The sequence below is a fragment of the Brachyistius frenatus genome, unplaced genomic scaffold, assembly GCF_029030835.1.
Source record: "Brachyistius frenatus isolate BFR_SWC_R1_liver_20210118 unplaced genomic scaffold, ASM2903083v1 Contig_66, whole genome shotgun sequence".
In the NCBI taxonomy this organism is placed as follows: Eukaryota; Metazoa; Chordata; class Actinopteri; family Embiotocidae; genus Brachyistius; species Brachyistius frenatus.
The window spans coordinates 133,377-156,201 of record NW_027210665.1 but is presented as its reverse complement, the minus strand read 5'-3'; the positions used below and the strand labels follow the sequence as shown (position 1 = coordinate 156,201).

The window sequence follows — 22,825 nt, the reverse complement described above, 5'->3', positions numbered from 1 at the left end:
TTGGAAACAAACATTCGCAGAAAGACAGCAGCTTTGCCAAATGTGTTCTTTTGGATGAGACCAAATTGACCGTAACGTTGAAGTTTGAAAAGCCACAGGAAGAACAAGTGAAGCATGGAGTCGTCAAGGTCTGCGGCTCTTGTTCTTACTGTATTGTTAGTGAATTGGTATTAACAGATGGAATCAAGAAGCATCCAGAGGAATTAATGAGAACTTCATTAGTCCAAAAATGATTCATGCAACAGAGTTGGCTGTTTCAGCAGAATGATGATGAGCGGCCCTCCCAGAGCGCCGACCTGCATCTCATCGAGCACCTCTGGGATACCGATGCTCTCGTATGGATTAACTGAAACCACAGCTGTTATATAGAAATCGGTTGAGTCCTCGTCAGACAGCTCTGCAAACTAAATACAAAAACACTAACTGTGATCTTTAGGCTTTAGTCTTGTCTTCATTTTAAACTTGATATCTCTTGAAACCTACTGGCGAGCTGCCCAGGGTGGACCCTGCCTTCGCCCAAAGTGAGCTGGGATAGGCTCCAGCACGCCCATGACCCTATTCAGGATAAAGCGGGAATAGATACTGGATGGATGGATCCCTTGAAACTCCCAAAAATCGTTGGAATATTTTTACCTTGAGCATCTTGTGCTTGTGCTATTATTCCTTTAAAATGAAAGTAATTTCCTTTAAACACTTCTTTGCTTAAATTACATGTTTTCACTGCAAGTGTAGCTGAAGTTTCCAAACACACTTCTTGGGGCTCTGAATGTGTGTAAATGAAGGACAGATGTCTGAGAAACACACCGGTGTCAGTTGAGTCAACACGTCTTGTGATATGCTGCTCCATCTTCATTCCTCTCTCTTGTTTCTTCATGAAGGAAAAGTCAACAGTCGCAGAGGTGTGGAAACGCATGGCATGCACGACTGACCTTGTGTGTGTGTGTGTGTGTGTGTGTGTGTGTGTGTGTGTGTGTGTGTGTGTGTGTGTGTGTGTGTGTGTGTGTGTGTGTGTGTGTGTGTTTTTATCATTCCTGTGATCTGCTGTGAATACATCAGTAACCGCTCTGATGGCAAGAGGGTATATCGAGTGTACAATATTCTGTAATGAATTTAAGCTGAAGCATTGTACGTGTGTGTGCGTGCGTGCGTGCGTGTATGTGGTCGCAGGTCAGCTGCTGGAATCTGGGACTAAATAGATGCTAATTAATTGATGCTGAGAGGTCAGAGTTTGTGTAGATTTGATCTGACATGTCCTGTGCAGGAACAGCAGTCTTGGCTTCATTTCAGTTATTAAGATACAGTATTACATTTTATACAAACACATGAAGTGTGCAACAGCAGCTCTTTTAGTCCATATTTAATTGTCAATTAATTTGCATCCTTCAGTAAAAGTGTGTCCTCCCTCTAAACTTGGAACATTACAATTACATTAATATTGGATAGGGTGGTGGTACAGTGCAGTCGTTGTTACACAGCTTTGTTGAGCTGCTCAACAATTGACTGGAAATTATGCTTAATTTTGTGGCACTCTGGCATCCTATTGGTTCAGGTGCCCCGCTTAACCACAATGTCTGCGTTTCTTCATATCTAACTCCACGTTTCCTGTTTCTCCTAACTGACGAACATTTTTGTTTTTTTTAAATCTAGACACGACTTGGTATCAGCGGGTATACTACATGCGTCTGTCCACTACAGGATAGTGTCAGTGTCACATTGTGCCTCGCCTACGTGTGAAAAAGTATAATGCCTTTGGTTTAGGAACCAAAAGTACTTTGTTAGGGTTCGGAAAAGATCTTTGTTTGGGTTAAAATAAGTAATTTTACATAGGAAAGGTTATGTATGGCACATACGTTACTTAATGTACATTATGTTAATTAAATGCGTTACATTATGCAAGTAACTTACATTACTTTAAAGAAATCCACGTTGCTTTTTGACAGACTTGTACCCTGATCTCCTGGGTGACAGTCCTGGGTTTGATCCATCCAACCCTGGTCATACATGTATCTACTGTTCAAGCTTCGGGGAGGTAAAACGTGGGGCCGACATTGTATCCTCTAGAGGACTGACAGGAACCGTAATACGGTGCTGGTTAAAAACAAAGTCTTAACTAGACTTAATTTTGGCCCAAAACGATGCTGAAAAGCAGTGAGAATGCAACAAAAAAGTAAAGTTGCCGGCTGGACAGCTAAACATGGAGCTGAAAGAGGCTAAAATGTAGACGTAGGCTCATAAACGCATAACATGACCAGCTATTAATATCAAAATACTGATTATAGGGTGAAGTGAATGCATACAAATGTAGAATTCAGAAGATCATACGTTTTATGACTTAGAAAAACATTTGGATGCAGAAAATATATTAATAATAATTGATTAGAAAATTGTCCAATGTGACTTTAAACGGGACATTTTCTTCGTCACCAGGACTGAACCGGCATCCTTTCTCCTTTTGAATTTGTAGTAGCTAACTGGCTGATGTGGTTTTAGGATGAAAACATAGTACAGCTCTTGGATTTGGGTGTGTTTGTTTAAAACGTAAGCAAACTTTAGCTCTTTAGTTCGAGCGTTTCTGCTTCCTGCTGTTTTGTCCTGACTGTAAGCGCCTTAATTATGTTGGGAGTAATATTTGACAGAAGTCATCTGGGGTGCAGAAAACTTTGGAGATGTCATGTGTGAACAGATCCTAATTGGCTGTAAGGATGTCAGACATGATCAGGACAGGACATGAAGGGATTTAAGTGTCAATGAAGGAATGACGTGGAGGTGAATTAGTAAATTAAATGGTTCAGTGCTTAATAGGATGGAAGCGTGTCAATAAATTTGTGAATGCAGGTGAGCTATTGTCATGTATGGTTCCTTTAATCCAGCTGTCTGTCAGAGAAGAAAAACATTGTGTTGAAAGAAATTCAGCTGAAATGAAGTGGGGAAAAAAGTGAGAGATGATTGTGGCAGGGCGACAGGTCTGGACAGGTTCCTGTGAAGTGGGAAAAGAAATCAGCAGTCACACCTCCGGCTCACCATGGCAGAACAAAAGTTAACCCGCTTCACAATCAAGATAAAGTCAATGACAGAAAATGGCAGCAAATCTATGGTTTTTAGCTTCAAGATGAAATTGGGTTAATTCTCCCGGTAGTTATCAAATGCATTTATTCCAGTTTTCTTTTGTTTTTGTGTTTTGTTTTTTTTGAAAGGCTTAAAAAGACAAACAGTGTAAAGGCTTTCTGACAGATTAATTAATAATGAAAGGACTCATAGTGACACTGCTGAGGGTTGTTTTTATTTGCACTTGTACACATGAGTAATCTTGTTTTTCATGTTTGTCTTCTGCAGCCAACCATCTTCAGTCCAGTAACAGTAAAACTGAATCCTGGTGAGTTCACTTTTATTTTCACTAGTAAAGTTGCAGCTGTCTGATTCTTCAGTTTCTCCATCTCCACGCTGTGTAAATGGATGCTAATGTTTCTCTGTATTGTTAACTCTGTGTAGTTTTGGTCTTGTGGCGGATCAGAAGAGGAGTCAGTATAAAGAGAGGGGGAGAAGTATGAACTCCACAGGATCAGGGAAGAGCAGCACTGTGTCCAGGTCAGTTCATGTCGTCAGGCCTCGGTCACACTAGTGGATGAGAGCAGCACATCTGGGCACTTTACCCTCGAGTCATATCCACTCCACATTTCAGGGTGAAAGCAACCCCCCCCCTTTTTTTTTTTTTTTTTTTTTTAAATTTGACTGCTGGTAAATTTGAAGGTCTCAGTTTAACGGCACAAAATAACATATTACTTTGGAGCACAGGCAAACAAATATGTAATATTATTGCTAATTTACTGTTGGCGTCATTTTATAGAACAAATTCATCAACCACGAATGATGAACATCCCCACCCATCGGCTCGCAGTGACATCCTACTTTATTGAATCTACATCATAACATTATAACTGTTGACTTTACCATCATTGACTAACCTGCCATGAAGTGTTTGCTGCAGACATTAATGTGTTTATGGGCTGGTGTCCGACAGTTTACCAATTTGAAAGCTCTCTGCAAAATGACCTGAAGCCACAACTTTCTTCTTTTTACTCTCCTTTGCTTTTTGGGGGAGAACAGAAACTGTTCTTTTGTTTTATCAGCAGCAACTACGAGACATCGTGCCATTTGTTTTTTATGACCAATTTGGCGCTTGTTTTCATACAAAAGGGGGCGTGGTGTGTGTCTGCTCTCATGTATGGAGGGAGGCGGTGACACAAAGAGCTGTTATTGAACTTCAAACCAATTTAAAAAGAACTTGTTTGTAACCAAGTTATAATCTCTTACATTCATATAACCAAACCCCATGTTTGATTTGTTGGCTTTTTGCACAATACCAATATATTTACATCCTGTTATTCTCCCTCTATATCATAGTTTTTATTGTAAGTGAAGTGTAACCATGTAAATTGCCTTCATACACAAGGAATTCACGGGAAGCGAAGCCGCATGTGTTACTATTTCTAATTTTATCTCCCTGATATCAGCCTCTCTGTTTACTGTCCACCTCCCTGCAGTCATATCAGAGCTCTGCCAATGCAAACACAATATTTACAACGATGACATAACTTTCTTACAAATAGTACAAAAACGTATGAAAATTGCTTTATGTTTTGCATATTTGGAAAAAATTATTTAACTAACATATAAAACATTAATATCACCAAGTCTATAATAATCAGCCAAAGCAGACATTGCCTCTATTTAAGAGGTCATTAGCAAAACAAAAAAAAAAACAAAATTGTGAACCACTAATATCAGACTTTTATAAAGTTACCCGACTCCTCTCAGGGTTATCTAATTGATTGAAATAATAATAACAGCTCACGGTGTCACCGCTCGGTCAGAAATGTTTGTTTCCAGATTAAAGCAGATGTTTACTAGATGCCGCACTTTCTGAGGTGCATCACTAGATTTGTGTTTGAAGGATTTGCTGTTGAACTAATTGTCTAAATTGTGGCAGTGATGGATGGATGGGGCAAGGTCAGTGCAGGGGGCGTGGCCAGTGGTGCCAAGTTGGTGCCATGACTTGGTGGTAAATGGTGTATATTGTGTGTAATGGGTTCATTATGTGCTATCAGTGGTGCATTGTGGGTAAACCTTCCTTTGTTTTATGTGGTTTAAACGAGGTTGGAGAGTTTCCTGGGCTGTGTGCATTGTGACCAATAGTTTTTTCTGCAGATTGAAGGATTTATCAGGTTGAAATCAACTCATGGTGACGTGTAGAAACACCACAGGTTTACAAACCAGAGCTTCACAAAGCCACTTTAAGCCACATTAAACAAATATTTAAACATTCACTACTGGTGGAGGACAAACAGCTGACTTATTCATTTCTGCAGTAGCAACTCTGCAGTTATTTGGTACAAGTCACTTCAATGCTCCATTGATTCTGGTTCAAAACATGAATAACACGGTGCTGGATGCAAACCCTCATACATTGTACATCATACAGTCCCTCCAGGAATCTATGGTCACAAGGATTCATGCGAATCCGACTAATGCCTGCAATTTGTGCACAACGTTGTTTATAAAAAATAATCCTTCGCTAATCAAACCAAAATCTTAATGTAATTGTCACATCTATGGCTTGGATGACTGTTTTCCTGAAACTGGTCTCCACCACTCTACCCCGAGCTTTTCCAATTATAATGCCCCACATAAAGACTGTATTAAGAAGCGCATGGCAGTATGACATTACATGACATGGCAGGAAGGTTATCTTTACTTTAAGCCTTTATTTAGCTAACTGCAAGGTAGCAGCTTGCAGCCCATTAAAAGCTTATAAACCCAGCATTCTTGTGGTCCAGAGAATTGCCTATTTAACTACCGTACTAATAACCTATTACATAACATAACTGGAAGCAATTCCTTTCCGTCCAAAGAGTTTTCATTTGTAATATTACTAAACTTAAGGCAAAATAATCAACAATGGTGGCAGACACTCCAAAAAATGGACCCCTCTTCAGTGTCTCGGGGTCCCAGTAATAAAAAAAAAGACAACTTTACAAGATCCTGGATGGACTTGTACTGGTCGGGTCTCTAGGTGGGCTGCTGAGGAGCAGAGAGGCTGAGCTATCTCGTGCACTAACCAAATAGTTAACTAACCACCTCACTAACAGACTAACCCACTAGAAGCAACCTGTGTGTGAGAAGTACTAACTGTCTGTCTGTGTTTTCGTAGCGTTTCAGAGACGTTGCCGCAGTCAGAGGAGCAGCCTGTGGAGATCCTCCTTAACCTGCGGTTAGACTGACTAAACTAACCAGCAGACTAACTCACCAGTTAACTGACTGGCCAGCTGACCGACTCACTTTCCGACCGACTAACCGGCCCGTGTGTTTGTCCACAGCGTGTCGGAGCTGCTGGACCTGTACGAGGAGGACCCTGAGGAAGTGCTCTTAAATCTTGGTTTTGGTCGAGAAGAACCCGACCCGTCTGCGAAGATTCCCTCCAGGTTCTTCAACAGCTCGTCGTCAGCGCGAGGCATTGACATCAAGGTAACGACGGCAGCGGTGTCAGAAGAAACTCAACATTAATCAGTGCTGATGAGGCTGACGGGATTTTAATTAGTCATAAACCAAAGTGATGGACTTTAATATCACAACTACTATTTGAAGGTTTGAAACCAATGTTTTTTTTTACAGACATTCATGGTCCCTGGATGATCATCCCTACTGACTTTAGTGGTCCTCAACTTTCCCTCTATTGGATCAAACAACTTTGCAACTTATTCAGTGAAAAAAATCTCAATATCCTTGTAGCGGATTGACACCAACGTTTGTACCGACATTTATTCATTTTGAATATCTATGATCCCTATTATATTCAGCACCATCACTCGATCCAAATAAAATTTTGGTTAGTACTTTGATTTATGACCAAACCTCATGAGATTCTCTTCAGCTCATTAGCATCCGTTAGCCTGCCAACAGGCCAAACATGCACATAAGTATCCTGTTTTTTTTCTGATGTGACGGGTGAAGTTATGTCGGTTGAATGTGGTCACTTACTCAGACTTGTATTCTTCTAACTGGCTGCGCTGCAACTGTCTGAACCTTCAGTGGTTCTGTAACTGTGACAGAGGCGCTACCGAAACACCACAGGAGCTCAGGAACACCGTGGCTTCGATTAAATGCTCGGTCAGCAGAACTGTCTCGATTCACTGCAGGCTAACGTCCGCCGCATGTGATTAGTGTTACATCCATCATAAACTGTGTCGCATCCGTCGACTGAAAAACCAAACGGCTACGGTTGTAATCGGAGCGGCAGCTCGGGGAGACAGCAGGGAGCTCCTCGAGTTCTCTTTCTCACCGCAGTGCTACAGACTTGTTCCTGAGCAGCCACGAGCAACGGTGAACCGATTACTAGGATACACAACACCGTGTGATGATGTACAGCTCCGTCTTTCTTTATTGGTCGGACGAAATGCAAAACAGTGTTACGAAGAAACGCAGTAATAATCCAGGGGGGGGAAAAAAAATCCCACCCGATAAATGCGTCCCTGTGGAGTCTGCTTCTTGTCTCCTAATGACATCACTTCCTGTGGTTCACCTGCAGGTCTACCTGGGAGCTCAGCTGCAGCGGATGGAGCTGGAGAACCCCAACTACGCCCTAACTAGTATGTACCTCTGTCCTGTCTCCGCTCCTCCGTCTGTCAGTGTGTTAACTCTCGACGTCCTCAGCAGCCGAACGCCTCGGTGCTGCAGGTGGAGGGTTAACCATGTTAGTGTCGATGGAGGAAGTGAAGCTCAATGACTCTGTGTGTGTGTGTGTGTGTGTGTGTGTGTGTGTGTGTGTGTGTGTGTGTGTGTGTGTGTGTGTGTGTGTGTGTGTGTGTGTCCTGTTCCCAGTATTATTGTGCTGATTTGTAGGGTCCGGCAGCTTTTTTTTTTTTTTTTTTTTTTTTTTTCTGCCAACTGCTTGAACAACACCGCCAGTGTGGACAAAGATCTGTTTGTCCCCGACACACACACACACACACACACACACACACACACACACACACACACACACACACACACACACACACACACACACACACACACACACACACACACACACATACATGTACATACATACAAACACACACTCAAAGACCTGCTCTGCTAACATCCTGGCCTCTTTTTGTTTTCAAACTAAACTCAAGTTTGCATGAAGGTACTGGCTCGCTAATTGAACACACACACACACACACACACACACACACACACACACACACACACACACACACACACACACACACACACACACACACACACACACACACACACACACACACACACACACACACACGCCGCTCACGCACAGCTGATTCCCTTCTTCTTACAGTTTAACAGTATTGTTGCTGTAAAAAAAAGTCTTTGCCAAAGATCCTTTGTGTGCGAGAAGATGAATCACTCCGTAGCTGAAAGTATTCAGGTCTGCACAGCGTCAATTTTACACCTCAAAGACAGTTTGACTAGTTTAAAATTCATCACTAGTCCCAGTTTATTTGAAGTAAATGACACAATTATTGAGTGCTCTTTTGTTGATTGGTTGAAAGATTTACACTTAAATATGGAATAAATTAGTTTTGACCAGGATTTGTGTCTCTTCTAGTTTGTAGCATTTTTATGCTGTTGAGTGCAGCAAGTTTATGTTTTTGCTAATATTTAATAGTTTTCAAATTCTTCCCAAGACCAAGTCAAGCCCTGCCCATTTTTTTTTTTTTTTTTTTTTTTGCTATTTCCGTTTTGTCTTTTAACTTTTGTTTCTAACGCTGACTTTAATAATTACAAGTAACAGGTCGCTGTTCTGGTCAGTTCACACAGACGGACAAACATCTGTCAAAACTGGGGAACAAACATTCACATTTTTTGAGTAGATCATGTAACCTGACAGCACCACATCCAATTCACATCTCGAAGACATAAAGAACGTGTTGGGCACACAGTTAACTAATTCAAAGCCAGCTCAAGCACATGCAGCTTTAAAGAGCTTCAATGCTGACTTATCAGCACTATGATGTAGATTGTTCAATTATCAACACAGTTTACATTCTAAAAAAAAGGACCACATAAAGTTGCAAAAAAACCCAATACTATTAATAGTTTTTATTTATCAATCAACTTTATGCTATCTGCCCAGGGTGTATCCTGCCTTCACCCAAAGTAAGCTGGGATAGGCTCCACCCACCCATAACCCTGTTCAGGATAAAGCGGGTATGGATGGATGGATGGATGCTTGAATGGATGAATGGATGAATGAGGGGGACATCATCTGTTGCAGAACTCCTTGTTCTTCTTCTCCGTGAAGTTTGTTCTTTATGACTGACAGTATGCTTGGTGTCACACCGCAGGATGAATGTCATTAATAAGCCGATGTCATGGTAAACTGGACTGAGTGTAACAATGTTAAAAAAAATATATATATTGATTTTAATGTCCGCTCGGAAAACTTCCTGTGCAAACAGAAAGATAAAAGTACTGCTGAAGGTCATCATTCTTTTTATAATATGGTCCAAATCAAATTTGTTCAGTATTGGGAGGAGTCCATTTGTCAACGCTCACAGACACATAAACCTGGATGTTGGATTTCTAAAACAAACACCCTGATGCAGAGCATTGTGCACTCTAAGAGCAGGCGTGGCAGCTCAGACATCCAAATTTGTTTCCTCTTATCTCATGATCGGGACCTAATTTCCTTGTTGTCTCCGGATAACAACTAAATGAGTCACAAGCTGTTTGGTGGCACACACACACTGAATCTCAATAACTGTGCTGCGTCAGCAAAAAAGAATTGTGTCGCGAAGAAGTGCCGTCGCGCCACAGTCAAAGTAGAGCTCGGTGTTGACGGTCCGTACATGTGGGACAAAACTCACAGGGCACGACCCTGCAAATGTCAAACCAAACCTACCTGCTTGCTCTTCCTGACCTGATGCGTTTTCTTTGCTCTTGGACGGTAACGCTCTGCCCCCTCTTAGCACACACGTGGTACTCAAAACACGGCAACCAGCTCTCTGAAGCATTTCATGGGTCTTTGTCGCAGATTTCCTGAGTTTGACACAAAATTGTATGTGCGCTCTGCTCATGTCCACAGGGGAAATCGCAGACTACTGGTCACTAAACCGTGTGCACGTCGTAGTGCTCTTCTCCATTTGTGCACAAAAGGAGCACTTTTTTTAACAGCTCCTCCTACAGTTCAAGCCTTCACTTTTGACTGAATTACTAAATGTTTCAGTTTAAACTGTCTTCATGGAAGTGATAGACTAGAGAGTATTTTAGATGAACTGCTCCTTTAACAGCATCTGGGCCCGTCTTTGGTTCCTAGAAGTTTTTCTTCTTTCCCAGAACATTCTCATCCTGTTCCATTGGTTCCCTGGATCCCAGACACACACACACACACACACACACGCACACACACACACGCACGCACACACACACACACACACACACACACACACACACACACACACACACACACACACACACACACACACACACACACACACACACACACACACACACACACACACACACGTGTTGTTGTTTGTTATATAAGCTCTGTTCTCACCATCAGGAAAAATCTCCCGGGATAGGGAGAGAAAAAAGACAGAGTGTGTGTATGTGTGTGTGTGTGTGTGTGTGTGTGTGTGTGTGTGTGTGTGTGTGTGTGTGTGTGTGTGTGTCGTTTGCGCTTATTCCTCACTTCCTGTTTTAGGATCCTCAGAGTGAGCATTAATGCAGAGTCAGCAGTCAGCAGGAAACACACAGTATTACTATCATTACACACAGCTGTCGGCTGTAATCAGTCATATGGAGTACGAATGACAGACTGGTCCGCAGCTTGCGTAGACGGTGCATTCGTGGATTGTTGGGGCTAATTTGGAGCAGCAGAAAAAGCTAAAAATAACTTCACAATGACATATTAATGTTTATGAATTTCATTGTCAAGAATTGTATGAAACTGATGTGGCTCAAATTAAGGCAAAGTGCTGCCTACTGGGGCTGAACCGTACAGTGAATGTGCCTTAAAACCAGAATTAGGAGCTAATAAAGGCCCTTAAACTTTGTAGAGATGCAGGTTAGACTGAGGATTTTTAGGCTATATTTATCTACAATTACGGTGCATTAAAAGCATAGAGACGTAGCTATTAGTGTACCCGTAGATGTACAGAGAAAGTGTACGTTTTGCAATCTGCATCAAAGTTTCCCAGTGAGTTGTGGGTTACCACCTACGGTGCTACCACCGTTCAAAATTCAACTGAACTTTACTGTGAACGTGTGCTGTAATTTGTGATTTCCACTGTCTCACCGTGTTTCCTGTCTGTGAAATACCTGAAAATTTGCTCATGTTCCTCGATATTGGAGCCGACGGGTGTTTACAATATTTCTCTTTTAGTACAAAACTAAGTGACATAATATACGGTGGTTTTTCTTCCATCCAGAGACAAATGGAGAAAAAAAAAAAAAAATCCCAGTCTTTCATCAAACATTAAAATAAGAAAGAAAATCAGCCAGAGCTCAAAACTGTGCTGTAACTGAGAAATGTATCGACTGAACATCTTTTTATTAGAAGTTGGGAGGTCAGAGGTGAGGGGATATGGGAGAGCAGGCCTGTGCTGTATTTCAGGCGATGACATGAGAGCGCGTTGAGAGGTGTTTATAAGGCGGCGGACAGAAGACAGAACTCTGTGTTTCATAACAGACTGACAAGTATTTAGACAGTGAGGGATGGAGGAGAGGAGCGGAGGGGAGGAGGGGGAGGGAGGGGAAGAGGGAAGTATGCAAGTCATCATCCTGTTAGAGATGAGACTGACAGCTCGACTTACACAACCACCAGAGGAGGGACGAGTAGATGTGACGTGTATGTTCAGTCCCAAAATGAAGTCTTTATTTTAAGACCTCGACAGCAGAATGTCATTGAAGGCCATTTATTTACTCATCATACATTCATTAAACGCGACGAGATTGATGATTGTTTTTTTTTTGTTTTTTTTTTTTTTTTTTTACAGTATAATCACTTATTTAAAGAACGAAATGGCATTTTTCTCCACTTTTAGTTATTCAGGCTGTATCTGAAGTCACTTTCTTGTTCGCTGCTTATCTGCTGCTCATATAATAAACTCTTAAAAAGTTTATAGTGAGCTGCAATTTAGATGTAAGACAACGGTTTATATTCTCACAACTGTCAACTTTCATCTGGAACAACACAAAGTTGCATTTTTAGGGGTCTTTACTAAGAGGCAGATGAGAAGACGTCAGTTTCACCTCTTTAGCCTAGCTTAGCACAAACACTTGAAACGGGGAAACTGCTAGACTGCCTCCATCAAACATATAAAACAATACACCATTTTATAACAGGGGCTGATTGTGATTCAAGTCTGATGCTTTTCTTTATTAAAATCAGTGAACATTTTTAAAACATCCTTTGTTTCAGCATTTAGCATTTTCATCAATTGACTAAAATGATTTGTTCTGGTTTACATTGGGTCTCTCCTTTAGTTCCTGGTAGAACTTTATTATGAACATGTGTACGCCTACTTATTTGTGCAATCATCCAGACCAACAGTGCAGCACAGAAAACAAGAGTTTCAGTTAATATTTATATCAAACATTAGAAGGGGAAAAGAATGGGATTTTCCGTGACTTTGTTGGTACCACATGGGCTGGTTTAGGTATTTCTGAAACTGCTCTCATCTCCTGGATTTTCAACACAACAGATCTATCTTCAGTAGTCTTAAGTTTAACTCAGAAAACCAGTCTTATTTTACAATTTACAGAAAATCAGCTTCACAGCAGGCATTGTGCGGCTGACGTGTCTGCAGAGATTATGTGCTGGAACATGTCAACATGGAAGATCTCAAAGGAATGTTTTCCAACAACTAGTGGAATCCATGACACTAAAAAAACCGAGACTGAAGGGAGCCCCGACCCAGTACTAGTGTGATGTAATGGATAAAGTTCTCGCTACGTGTAGAGTCAATTATAAATTTGGGTTATTACTTACTAGGTCCCAACGTGGTGACTCTCCTTAGTACATTTCTGATTTGTGGTGTAGATACTAATCTGAAGTCTCACAGATCAGATAATCAGTGTATTCTGGATTTTTGGAGAATTTGTCTTAACCTGAAACGAGACCGAGATTTTTCTGTCTCTGTCCTCCTCTCACTCGGTCCAACCTGATGAGTTGATTTTGTTGATTATGTTCGTTTGAATTCTGTATTACTTCTGTTAGCCGGAGACGTTATGTTTTTGTGTCGTCCATCTGTCCATCCACCGTTAACTTGATATCTTGATGGAATTTCTTTTAAACTTGCAACAAACACGAACTTGGTCTCGAGGATGTGAAATGATTTGATTTTCGGGGTCAAAAGTCAATGTCACAGTAACCTTCACATCCCCCCATTCTTGTGAAAAAGATATCTCATCAACGCCTCGGCATTTAGGTTAAAAAGCTCAAACGTTCACTTTACTAAAGAATGAACTGATCAGATTCTGGTCTGGACAGACATGGATGTAAAAGGCGAAGGCATACAACCAAGAGGCAGTAATTCCCGTTGTGCTATTATTGTGAAACACGTGACTGTTTTGTTTCTGTCTTTCTCAGGTCGTTTCCGTCAGATTGAGGTCTTAACCACAGTAGCTAACGAGTTCTTCCAGCTCTACAGTCAGGTTTCCGGACAGCCTCTCCAACGCATCAGCTCCAAGGACCAAGGTAACCCAGATAACCACACCTTTCTAAAGTCTAAATTAGTGTAGAGGATGTATCATAAAACTACGCTGCTTTTGGTTGTCCTTTGGTAGTCCTGAGATCAAGGGTTCATATAAAGTTTAGTCATATTTTCATCTTTCAACCGGAAACATTTTAGCCTTTTTAGAATACATTTTGTTTGTTTCTTTTGTCTGATTAATTGTCTAATTCGGGACAAAACGTTGGTAGACAAATATTTCTGTCAACGAAACAAGCACAACATTTGAGTGATTTTTTTTTTTTCTTTCTACTGATCCCTTGGTCTTGTATCTCTCTCAGGAGGAGAAGGAGTAGAAGGAGGAGTAGGTGGTGGTGAGGAGCAGTGTCCTCCTCTGAAGAGGAGCAGCTCGGCTCGCAACGTCGCCAAACTCCTAAAGAAAACCATCAGCAAACACAACCTGCTCGTGGCCACGCCCGAGTCAGCTGAAACTGTCTCGCCTCAACAGCCCCCGCTGATCAACGGACACGACGCCACCTCTGATCATGCACACACCAACGGTCACGCATACGCCAGTCAAGAACAGACCAGATGCAGCACCAACTCTGACCAACAGGGGGAGACAGTCAGCCAGAAACACCTCCGCAAGAAAGACAACTGTCTCCTGGCAACAGTTACTGAGGAAACCAATGGGGATGGAGAGACAGATCGGCCGACAGACGACAGGTAAAAGTAGCTGATGTTAATTTGCTAAAATTTGACCAATTGGCAGCAGTGGAAAACTATCAGGTCAAAGATATGAAAATACTCTAGTCTAGTAGTCCTGCATACTGCTACTGTGGGACAAAAAAAGTACAAAAGTATAATCAGCAAAATGTGCAACAAAGTAAATAGGTTGTGATTACTGATTACACTGTAGGAGCCGCTGGAGGTGGAATTAGTTTCAACTACTTCATCAACTTTAGGCAGTTTAGTCCAGTGGTTTTCCAAACTCTGAGTTTCGCACCCTCCAAAGTGTCACAAGAAAAATCTGAGCGGTTGTGAGATGATTAATGGGGAAGAAGGAAAGCGAAAAGTGGAAGTTCTGATTGTAAAATTGTAGCTATTTTTAATGAAATGCTGACAAAAACTACCTCAAACAAAAGTCGTTTAAGAAAAAACATTATACTAAGAATGTGTAGACATCTGAAACTGACAAGGAGTCTCGAGGGAAAAACCTTGGAAATCACTGGGTTAACGCTTAACAATATATTTTATTTGATATTTGTAAATAGCCAGCTGCCAAAGTTTTTATTTGAATTTATTCAACTGAAATATAGTGGATAAGAAGTTTAAAGTAACATACAGTGGAAATATAATTGTAAAGTAAAACTACATCTGGAATGGTTGATTGCGAACTAACATCATACTCCCCATCAGTCCTGAAATGAACGGCACCAGACCAGAGCATCAGCCAGAGTCAGCTGACCTCCAGTCAACCAATCAGAGGACAGTTGAGGAGGGAATTCAAGTGGTACAGACCAGCAACAACAACCAGACCTCCACCCCGGTGAAAGCCCCGCCCACTCTGACCCCGCCACAGCTGGCCCAGCTTCGCACGGAAAAAGCAGACTCTTTCGACATGGAGGAGGTACTGGGTTCTCCTGGGCTCTTCCTGCTTGTAATTGATCATATATTTCTGTGTTTCACATCATGTCACATCACCACGCATGCTGTATATTCTCATTTGCTTCCCCATGAAGCCAGTAAACATGGAAAGATACAGTCACAGTCAAATTCATGCAAATGAAGCCAAACATCATGTTCTCGTTGTATCAGAACTCCAGAGGTGAAACGCTAGATGTGTTTAGTACACACTGGGACCTCACTCGTGGTGTCGCTGTCCTCCAAGCCTGCTGCGCAGAGACGAGAGCAGGTGGACCGACTGTCCTCAGTGAGACTTGACCAATCATTAAATATACAACATGCATTTATGGGATTTGAAAGGCTGCTTGTGGAGCTTTGGCAAACAAATTCAGAAAAGTAGAGACAGACATATAACTCAAAAATTAATCGGAATCTAATGTGGGTTGTTCTTTATCGATCTGCTGCTGCATGTGAACAGGCATGTTGACCGAGTCTGCATAAATCTGACCAGTTATTTATTAGTTCGTAACCAATTTTTCTTCGAGTGAAAGAACCAACCCTCCACAGATCTTCTTTCCTTTGAAATTCAGTCTGTTGTTTGTCGTTCAGATTCAGAGTAATGAAGATGAGTCTCTGCCACCCAGAACGTCCAGAACCACCGGTGAGTTCTCTCATTTCATCTGGTGTCCATTTACGCTAATGGAGCGGTGCCCTGTTGAGTTTTCTTGTAAAACCACCATGTATGTGTGTCTCTGGGGTCTCTCTGAACGCGCTTCCTTCCTTTTAAAACATCTTACAAAGACAATATTTGAACATTATGAATCATTCATTGTTTACGTCTGTTTACCTAAAGACAGACATTTGAAAGAGGCCTCATACAAAAATACATGTCTGCACTTTACCCCCCCCCCCTTCACTTACGCTGACATCCCTTTAAGAAGGGAACTAAGAAAGAGTCACAGCAACCAGAAACTCAATGGTTCAGCTCCAATGTGCATATATGTCATGTCAGTATTGTTTCAAGATAGACTTCTAAAAAAAAAAAAAACATGAGCCTAGCCTTTAACCCATAATAGGCTAAATTGAGCATATTTGCTGGGTACTTAAATCTCATGAGACTTGAAATTGAAAAAAACATACTGAATGTCATGAGAGAAATCACATTGGTTTCTTCTTAATGGGATAAAAAGTCTTATTTTTTGTAAAAATCCTCCCAACTTTAATTTTCCTACAGATTATTTAGGAAGCTCCATAAAAGCCCATCCTGGTATTTCAGCTCCCTTCTGAGTTAAAAATAGATTATGTGCTGTCCTTAAAAACTTTCACCATCCCTCCGTTTCTTCTTCGCACGTTAGTAGTAAAATCTTTATTGACTCTCTGTTCCGTATGTTTGTGTAGGAACCGAACGTATAAATGTAACCTGTCCTGCTCTGTGTGTATGTAGACTACATATGCAGCCTTATTCTGCATGCTATAAACATGTTTCCGGTGTCTCAGTTCACTCAGATCTCAGCAGGGACAGACTGCCCTGTCTCTCTACGCTCAGTATAAATAATTTAACTGTGCCACTTGCAGGACAGATGGGGTACTGCAGGAATAATCATGGCGCTGGTATCTTTTTCTCTTAGACCTGTTGAGGACAGTCAGTCAGCAGTCAGACAGCAGTGGCTTTGCTGAGGAGCCCTCCGCCGACACCAACAGCTACCTCAAGGTCTGTTTGTGTTTTTGTATTTAGACGTCTCTCCTGCCTTGGTCTCTCTTCTTTTTTTTCTTTTTTTTCTGATCCTGAACTTTGACGTTACAGTTATCGGAAGTGACTCATAAGATTCCAGTCAGAGCTGGAGAAAACATCCCTGCTGATAAATTATGAGCATGCCAAAAAAAACATTTCATTGTGAGTAAGAGAAGCTCAAAAGTCAGTCTGAAACATTTATCTCTCAAAGAAAAGAAAATGATTACATTGTGATCCATTTTAGGAGCCTCTGATTAGAACCACTGAACTATAACTATAACTGTTATAAAATAGTTCAAACTAGCTCCGCTTCCAGCGGCTGCAAAGCTGCTATGACCTTGATACTTCACTACAAATAATTTGCATATAAATAGCATGAATCAAAAGCTAAACTCACTCCCTACTTTTGTCTTGTTGACAGTGATGACGCTCTATAAGGATGTGAGTTCTTCCTCAGATAATAAAATGTTATTTATTTGTAATTAGTTGCAGGAGAGTAGTGACAGCTGCGACAGCGAGACCACCGTGACATCACACCCCTCACAAGATGTGGCCACGCCCCTTGCATTGGACCAACCAGCATTTGATCTGCCGGATTGCCGAGAGGAAGAGGCGGAGCCTGGTGCCGAGGCTGAGGCTGATGGGAGTTCCAGGGAGGAGGACGTGCACAAAGGGAGTCCGGAACAGGTTCCACAGTACACAGCTCACCACCTCCCCAGGAGCAGACCAATGGGAGCAGAGCAGGAAGGAGCCCGAGACCAGGAGAAAGTCGAGGCTAGGGACCGGACTGATCCTGACCAAGAACCAGAACCAGAGACTACCCAGAGTATGTCTGCTCCAGAATCCGAATCAAAACCACAACCAGAAGATACTCAGACTCACTCTGTTACAAAACAAGAACCGCAACACACCCAGGACCCAACCGAGACCACCGTAGACACAGATCCATCCGCAGAGGGAGCGAGTGCTCAGGACAAGGACCAAGTCGAGTCTGTGTTCTCGGATGATTCTGGTTTACTTCGTCCTCTTGCTCCGTCCTCTCCACTTCTCAGTGCTCTGAACCGAGCCAAACAGAACCAGCTGAGCCGGGCGGGCCAGCGAGTTGACCCCCAGACCAACCAGACACCCCAAACCCCGGGGAGAGGACGAGGAAGACGTGGCGTTCTCCCCCTGCAGAGGTCCTCCTCCCTGCCCTCCTCGCTCCTCTCGCCCTCCAGAGTCGTGTCCTCCGTCAGGATCCAGTTTGGGCAAGGCCAGGCATCCTGTACCCAGCCCAGGTTCTCCTTCAAATACACCCAGGAGGCCGGCGAGGATAAGGAAGAAGAGGAGCAGGAGGAGCAGGAGGAGGAGGAAGAAGAGGAAGAGGAGGAAGAAGAACAAATCAACTGTCTGTCAACTCTGATCATAAACCCTGCCTCCTCGTCTGGCTCTCACAAAAAAATAAAAACTGCCATCCCACCTAAACCCATCCCCCGCTACCTGATGCGGTCATCCTACTCCCTGCAGAGCTCCAGTCCTCCTCCTGATTGGTCCCCAGGAGGCCACGCCCACTCCTGGAGCACCCAGAGTGTCCCTGATCTCTCGTCCAATCAGCGGCAGCCCGCCCACTTCCAGCAGAACCTGAGCGCCAACCAAAACCAGCAAAGTTGGACCCCTGGGCCGATGATGTTCCCTAATTCCAACTCTCCAGCTCCGTACTCTGACCCCAGCGCCAGTCCTAGTCCCATCTTCAACTTCACCCCGTACCCCTTCGGCCTGAACCCTCTTGCGCGATACCCCTCCCCTCTTCATCCACACGACAGTCTTCCTGACCTCTTTCACCACCACAACCCTTCCTTCAACCACCACTCTAGTCTAACCAGTCTCCACCAGCCTTTAACTCCCCCCGTCCCTCCGCACGGCAGCATCCCCAATTTACATCAGCCGTCATCGTACGCGGCTCCTCACCACGTTGCTCTGGGTCACTTACACCCCGGATCTCCCACAATGCACCACCATGGCTACCACCATCCATACAGCCATCTCTCACCTTACTATCCCACTCCTCACGGCCCGCAGTTTGCCTCGCCCTACCTTGGTTACCAAGGTTACAACGTCAACCCACACCTTGCGTTCCCCAATCCCGTCCCTCAGTATCCGCCGGTGGCCCCAGAGAGTCTCCACCCGGGTCCGGGTCACAACCTCCAGCCGGGGCTCGCTGCTCCTGCTGCCCCAGGACCAGGACCTGGGCAGGGCCCGTCCAGCACCGAGATGCAGCTGAGGAAAGTTCTGCACGAGATCAGGGGAACAGTTCAGAGTCTGACTCAGGTTTGTCCTCTACAGTCCAGCACGCTTCATATCCGGTTATGTAAGCTGCAGTCATTTTAGTTGCAGTCTGTGGTAGTTTTTATGTGGTACAAGTTTGGTTTTATTGTAGAAGCTCTTTCCGTGCTGCTATAAAACAGGTTCAATGTGACACCAGCGGTCAGACAGGATTACTTCCTCTTCATGTAGAGGTACCTCAGATGGAGATCAAACTGGAAGCAAGAGTACCCATAATGTTTGTAATAATCAGGAAAACTCTGCTATTAGTTCAAAGTCATGAGTAAATCAGGCTAGTTTGAAATTTTTATGAAATATACTTGGTCAAATTTGTTGTTTTTTACACTTTGGGATTCTTACAGATCAAACGGATGATTTGAAATACACTAATTAGTGAGCTTCAGGGTGCTGAAAGGTGGATTTTGTTGCCAGTCTAGTGGTTTCTGGTAGTCACGTTTTTAGTCTTTAAACATGAGATTGGTGTCAAACTTTTTATTTTACAAATGAATGTATTTTCCTAAATGACAGACTTTATCTTGGAGCTGTGGTGAATGTTTACATCTTATAGTTTGGGCTGTGATTTCCCTGCTGGTCTTTGTTTCACTTCCAAACCATTCTGATTATCTTAAAGGTTTATTTAACATCTGTATGTTTGTCTGACTGCTCTTCGACTGATCTGTAGTATTGTGTTTTGAGATTTCAGCTTGATGCAAATTTGCATATATTCTGAAGTAATGGTCTTTAGTTTTTGGCGGTAAACTGGCAGTTATAATAAATCTACAGGCAGATGTGTGATGGGTCCGTGTTGCTCTTCTCCAACACCAACAGTAATGACATCCTTTCCTTTGCTTTTTCAGTGGTATAGTTTACGTATCCTTTTGTCAGCTTGTTTCGTTCCACTTTCTGTCTTAATATCACTTTGCTCTCCATCTAGAACCGAACCGACACTCCTGACGGATTCAGTGAGCATAGATCGCCTCTGCCCAGCCACCAGGTACCGACACTTATTTGATGTCTGTCTTTGTTTACTGTTGCTCTCTAACTTCTTCTGCATGGAAAGTCCGTGGGTTAAATTCAGCAGCATTTGTTCCAGCAGTTAAAGTCTATTTAAATCTTTCTATGTTTAGCTTTTACTGGACTTCCATGACACAAACACAGTGTTACAGGTTCCTATGAAGCAGAATATGTTCTCTGATTGTCATTAATTATTGAAATTAATGTGAAGATCAAGTGCTTTGTATTTTCAAATTTTTCATATTTATAATAAACTGACCTTTACATATCCTAAAAGGAACATACTGTTACTGCTGAGGCTTTTTTCCAGCCAAAGCAAAATGAGTTTCACCCTGTTTCTCTCTCTTTTTCAGTCTCTGGCAGAGTTTCAGCAGAAGAGACGGAGTCTCAACTTGTTCCGCGGTCAGATGATGGACCTGGAGCTGTCAATCATCCGACAGCAGGCTCTGGTTTATAAACACCTGAGTCCCGCCGACAGGTGACTCATAACGGCAAACAGACACACGTTTTACAGGAATCTGGATTATGATGATGATTGTTATACACTGTGAGTAAACATGGAGTGTGTGTGTGTGTGTGTGTGTGTGTGTGTGTGTGTGTGTGTGTGTGTGTGTGTGTGTGTGTGTGTGTGTGTGTGTGTGTGTGTGTGTGTGTGTGTGTTATTTGCAGGCTGGAAATGGAACAGCTTCAGTCTCTGAGGTCGGCGGTCAGAGAGGAGCTGCAGGAGCTGGAACAGCAGCTGGAAGACAGACTGATGGGGCTGACACACTATCATCACAGAGTAACTATTGACCACGGAGTGTCAACACACATTACCCAACACAGGATACACACTGATCAGCTGTAACAAATTAAAACCACCGACAGGTGAAGCATAATACAACCCAGCAGTAAATGCTCCCTTCATCAGGATCATAATGTTCAACTCTAAATAAATAAACTTAAAGAAAACTGTTGATTTCTTCAAATGGTGTTTTTGAACACTTTAATTTGTTGAATTGGACTAAACTGAGAGGTGTTCCTAATATTTCGTTGGTCCAATTCATTTAAATGGGAGGGACTGTAGAAGATAATAAAAATAAACAAAAGCACAAACATGTCCAAACACTTTGGCTTTATAATGTTCACTCACACACACACACAACACAATACACACAATACACACTGCTCATAAACAATATCCCTGCAATTCACACCCTTTATGTGATTTTGGACCAAACTGACAAACGTCTCTTCCTCAGGGTCTGCACATAGGCAGCAGTGTTGAAAGTCTGTCTACCGCCTCCGCATTGAGAGCCATGGAGCCGGTCAGTACACACACTCACACAGACACACACACACACACACACACACACACACACACACACACACACACACACACACACACACACACACACACACACACACACACACACACACACACACACACACACACACACACACACACACACACATATACACACATATACATGCGTACACAAACACACACACACGTAAGACCTTTCCCTGTCTTCTTTCCTGTCTGTCCAGGTGTCAGACCTCCTCAGAGAGCAGCTCTTCCTCCAATCAGAGCTCAGCTACGAGAGCCACGCCCCCTCCACCAACCCCTCCTCCCGGTCGTCCAGTCCAGTCAGGGAGGGAGGAAGAGGAGGAAGAAGAGGAGGTGGAGGAGATGGCGAGCAGGGGCAAGGAGTGTATCGAGCATCAATCAACATAACCCCTGCCCCCCCTCCTCGACCCAACACACAAATTGAGGAAGAGGAGGAGGAGGAGGAAGAGATGGATAGTAGAGGAGCAGGAGGAGGAGGAAATGAAGCACCAGCGGAGGAGGGAGCAGCACAAGGAGACAGAGTGGACAACCTGCAGCACCTCATCAGAGAGGTAACAGTTGGACTTTTTTTTTATTAGTTATGTTACTCATAGAAATCTGAATTTCCTGGTCAAATAGTTGACGATTGCACTACTGGGAGACTTCTTATTAAACCCCTTCCTGGATCGACTAAACCAGAGTTAGAGCCAGAATTTGGCCAGAAACGTAACTGAAGTCATCAACAAATCCAACATACCACGATTTTATACAAAGAAAATCGGCAGGTACCTTCTCACGTGTTTGGGTGGAATTGCCTCCACTCGATTGTTTTCAGAGGGGTTCTTCTCATTTCTCTGTGACGACGTCCAATGCCGCACCTGTATTTATTGTAAGTGATCTAGCAGTGAAATGTAGACTGAACTGTAACTGCAGCTTCGACAGCAGCAGAAGAGAGAAATATCTTTTTTCTCTTTTGCCGTCATCAGTTTTTCTTTTTTTTGTTCCCCCTTTCTACAGTGCAATGTCATTTCCTGTTTCCACCCTCGGGTGACTCGATGTGCCTCATATTGTGGGACTGCAGGAGGATTGCCCAGAACAACCTGAGTGAACGCAGAAGCTGTTTCAATCCTTTCACCTACTTTGTGTCTC

General features: G+C 42.9%; 1 protein-coding gene across 3 annotated transcripts in view; it reads left to right on the top strand.

The window, feature by feature from the left end:
* Positions 1-22,825, top strand: part of itprid2 (ITPR interacting domain containing 2) — a 37,475-nt gene that overhangs the window by 11,165 nt on the left and 3,485 nt on the right. Inside the window, exons 7-21 of one of the 3 annotated variants that reach the window (XM_069706912.1) lie at positions 3,334-3,373; positions 3,490-3,585; positions 6,375-6,522; positions 7,583-7,643; positions 13,613-13,720; positions 14,036-14,420; positions 15,114-15,324; positions 15,930-15,981; positions 16,949-17,031; positions 17,539-19,359; positions 20,288-20,347; positions 20,721-20,845; positions 21,037-21,148; positions 21,609-21,674; positions 21,898-22,248. In XM_069706912.1, the coding sequence (XP_069563013.1) occupies positions 3,334-3,373; positions 3,490-3,585; positions 6,375-6,522; positions 7,583-7,643; positions 13,613-13,720; positions 14,036-14,420; positions 15,114-15,324; positions 15,930-15,981; positions 16,949-17,031; positions 17,539-19,359; positions 20,288-20,347; positions 20,721-20,845; positions 21,037-21,148; positions 21,609-21,674; positions 21,898-22,248 (3,719 nt within the window). Of the gene's footprint in view, positions 1-3,333; positions 3,374-3,489; positions 3,586-6,374; positions 6,523-7,582; positions 7,644-13,612; positions 13,721-14,035; positions 14,421-15,101; positions 15,325-15,929; positions 15,982-16,948; positions 17,032-17,538; positions 19,360-20,287; positions 20,348-20,720; positions 20,846-21,036; positions 21,149-21,608; positions 21,675-21,897; positions 22,249-22,825 lie in introns of all 3 variants that reach the window. The other 2 variants (XM_069706911.1, XM_069706913.1) reach the window with 2 other exon arrangements.